The sequence below is a fragment of the Piliocolobus tephrosceles genome, chromosome 16 (assembly GCF_002776525.5).
Source record: "Piliocolobus tephrosceles isolate RC106 chromosome 16, ASM277652v3, whole genome shotgun sequence".
In the NCBI taxonomy this organism is placed as follows: domain Eukaryota; kingdom Metazoa; phylum Chordata; class Mammalia; order Primates; family Cercopithecidae; genus Piliocolobus; species Piliocolobus tephrosceles.
The window spans coordinates 51,737,155-51,739,077 of record NC_045449.1 but is presented as its reverse complement, the minus strand read 5'-3'; the positions used below and the strand labels follow the sequence as shown (position 1 = coordinate 51,739,077).

The 1,923-nt window shown below is 58.7% G+C and overlaps 1 protein-coding gene across 1 annotated transcript in view; it reads right to left on the bottom strand.

Annotated features, from left to right (window-relative positions):
* Positions 1-1,873, bottom strand: part of RND2 (Rho family GTPase 2) — a 4,694-nt gene extending 2,821 nt beyond the window's left edge. Inside the window, exons 1-2 of the mRNA XM_023204011.2 lie at positions 1,638-1,873; positions 1,065-1,152 (exon numbers count right to left, since the gene is read on the bottom strand). Of these exons, the coding sequence (XP_023059779.1) occupies positions 1,065-1,152; positions 1,638-1,739 (190 nt within the window). The 5' untranslated portion in view covers positions 1,740-1,873. The remainder of the gene's footprint in view (positions 1-1,064; positions 1,153-1,637) is intronic.
* Positions 1,874-1,923: the final 50 nt, after the last annotated feature.

Here is a 1,923-nt window from a genome sequence, read left to right as displayed (position 1 = left end):
GGGTGCGGTGGCTCAAGCCTGTAAACCCAGCACTTTGGGAGGCCGAGACGGGCGGATCACGAGGTCAGGAGATCGAGACCATCCTGGCTAACACGGTGAAACCCCGTCTCTACTAAAAAATACAAAATACTAGCCGGGCGTGGTGGCGGGCACCTGTAGTCCCAGCTACTCGGGAGCCTGAGGCAGGAGAATGGCGTAAACCTGGGAAGCGGAGCTTGCAGTGAGTTGAGATCCAGCCACTGCACTCCAGCCTGGGTGACAGAGCGAGACTCCGTCTCAAAAATAAAATAAAATAAAAATAAATAACCCTCCTTATGTTGGGAGGAGGAAAACAGCAGTGGCAGGAAAGCACTCTCCCATTCTCCTGGGACTTGACCTCAGATTTCTCTAGTTCAATGGAGAGAAACAGCCCCCTGACCACTCCTCACTCAAGACATTCTAAATGTCTTTTCTCTTTTTTTATTTTTTGAGATGGAGTCTTGCTCTTTCGCTCCGGTTGGAATGCAGTGGCATGATCTTGGTTCACTGCAGCCTCCCCCTCCCAGGTTCCAGCGATTCTCTTGCCTCAGCCTCCCGGCAGCTGAGATTACAGGCACATGCCACATGCCCAACTAATGTTTGTATTTTTATAGAGACGGGGTTTCAACCATGTTGACCAGGCTGGTCTCGAACTCCTGACCTCAGGTGATCTGCCTACCCGGGCCTCCCAAAGTACTAGGATTATAGGTGTGAGCCACCGCACCCGGCCTGAATGTCTTTTCTAAACAGTCTTATCTCCGAAGAAACATGTTCCAAATTAAAAGCCATTCCTTCCCAACTTTCCCAGGTAGGCAGAACCCAGCTGAAGGGCTCAGATGCTAGGCTTTCTCCTTTAGGACATGGTTTCTGTCAGGCTCCGCAAGTTCTGCCTCAGTTTCCCTGGCTTTAAGAGGAAAATTGATTTTTCCTTCCTGTTGGAATTGGATGGATGGGCTGGGCTGACCTGGAATCTAAGGGTCTAGCCAAGGGAGGGGACAGAGTGGGCCGCCTTGGAAGTCAGGGTGACCCCCCAGGGACTTGGCTACCTGAAGTGTCCCACATGTTGAGCTCAATGCGGCGCTTGTCGATCTCAAAGCTCGCGGTGTAGTTCTCAAACACGGTGGGGACATAACTCTGCAGACACGGATGGATCCAGATGAGATCCTCTCTCCAAGTCCTCACCCCAGATAAATGCCCTCCTCACTCCCACACCCCGTCCAGCCCAGCCCCTGGACACAAGTTGGTCTGGGATTGGGCAAAGGGGAGATCCCGGGAGCTCCTGCCCCCGTAGAATCTCTGCTAGGCTCCCAGACCTCCTCCTGGTCCCTTCACCCCCTAGTTCTTCCCTTCTCCATTGCCCAGGACCTCCGACATTCCCCTCGCCCTCCCTCCCGGATGCTCCGGTTCTCCCAAACCCCATCCATCTCACCCTGCTCCCTAATTCCTCTCACCCCAATCCTCTGCAGTCCTTCCCGAGCCCTCAAGGCCTCCCCCCGTCCTCCGAGCCCCTGTATCTTGTCCCTGGTTACCCGAGTACCCATTCCCATCCGTCCCCAGGGCCCCTGTCACCCATCCCGCAGCAGCCTTAGCGCCCCCCTCCCAAGACGCAGATCCCTCACCCCGGGATAGGCGTCCTTGGCGAACACCTGCAGCAGCGCCGTCTTGCCGCACTCTGCGTCTCCCACCACCACGATCTTGCAGCGGCCGCTCTGCCCCTCCATGGTCCCGGCTACGCGCCGGTCCCCCACGCCACCCCCCTCCCGGGCCCCGCCGCCGCCTCTGCCGCCGCCTCCCCCGCCGCTGCAGCTGCAGCCGCTCGGGCCGCCAACACCGGCATCTCGCGGGCCCGCGCCGAGCCCCCGCCCCGGGGCCGCGGCCCCCCCCCCCGCCCCCCCCCCCGCCCGG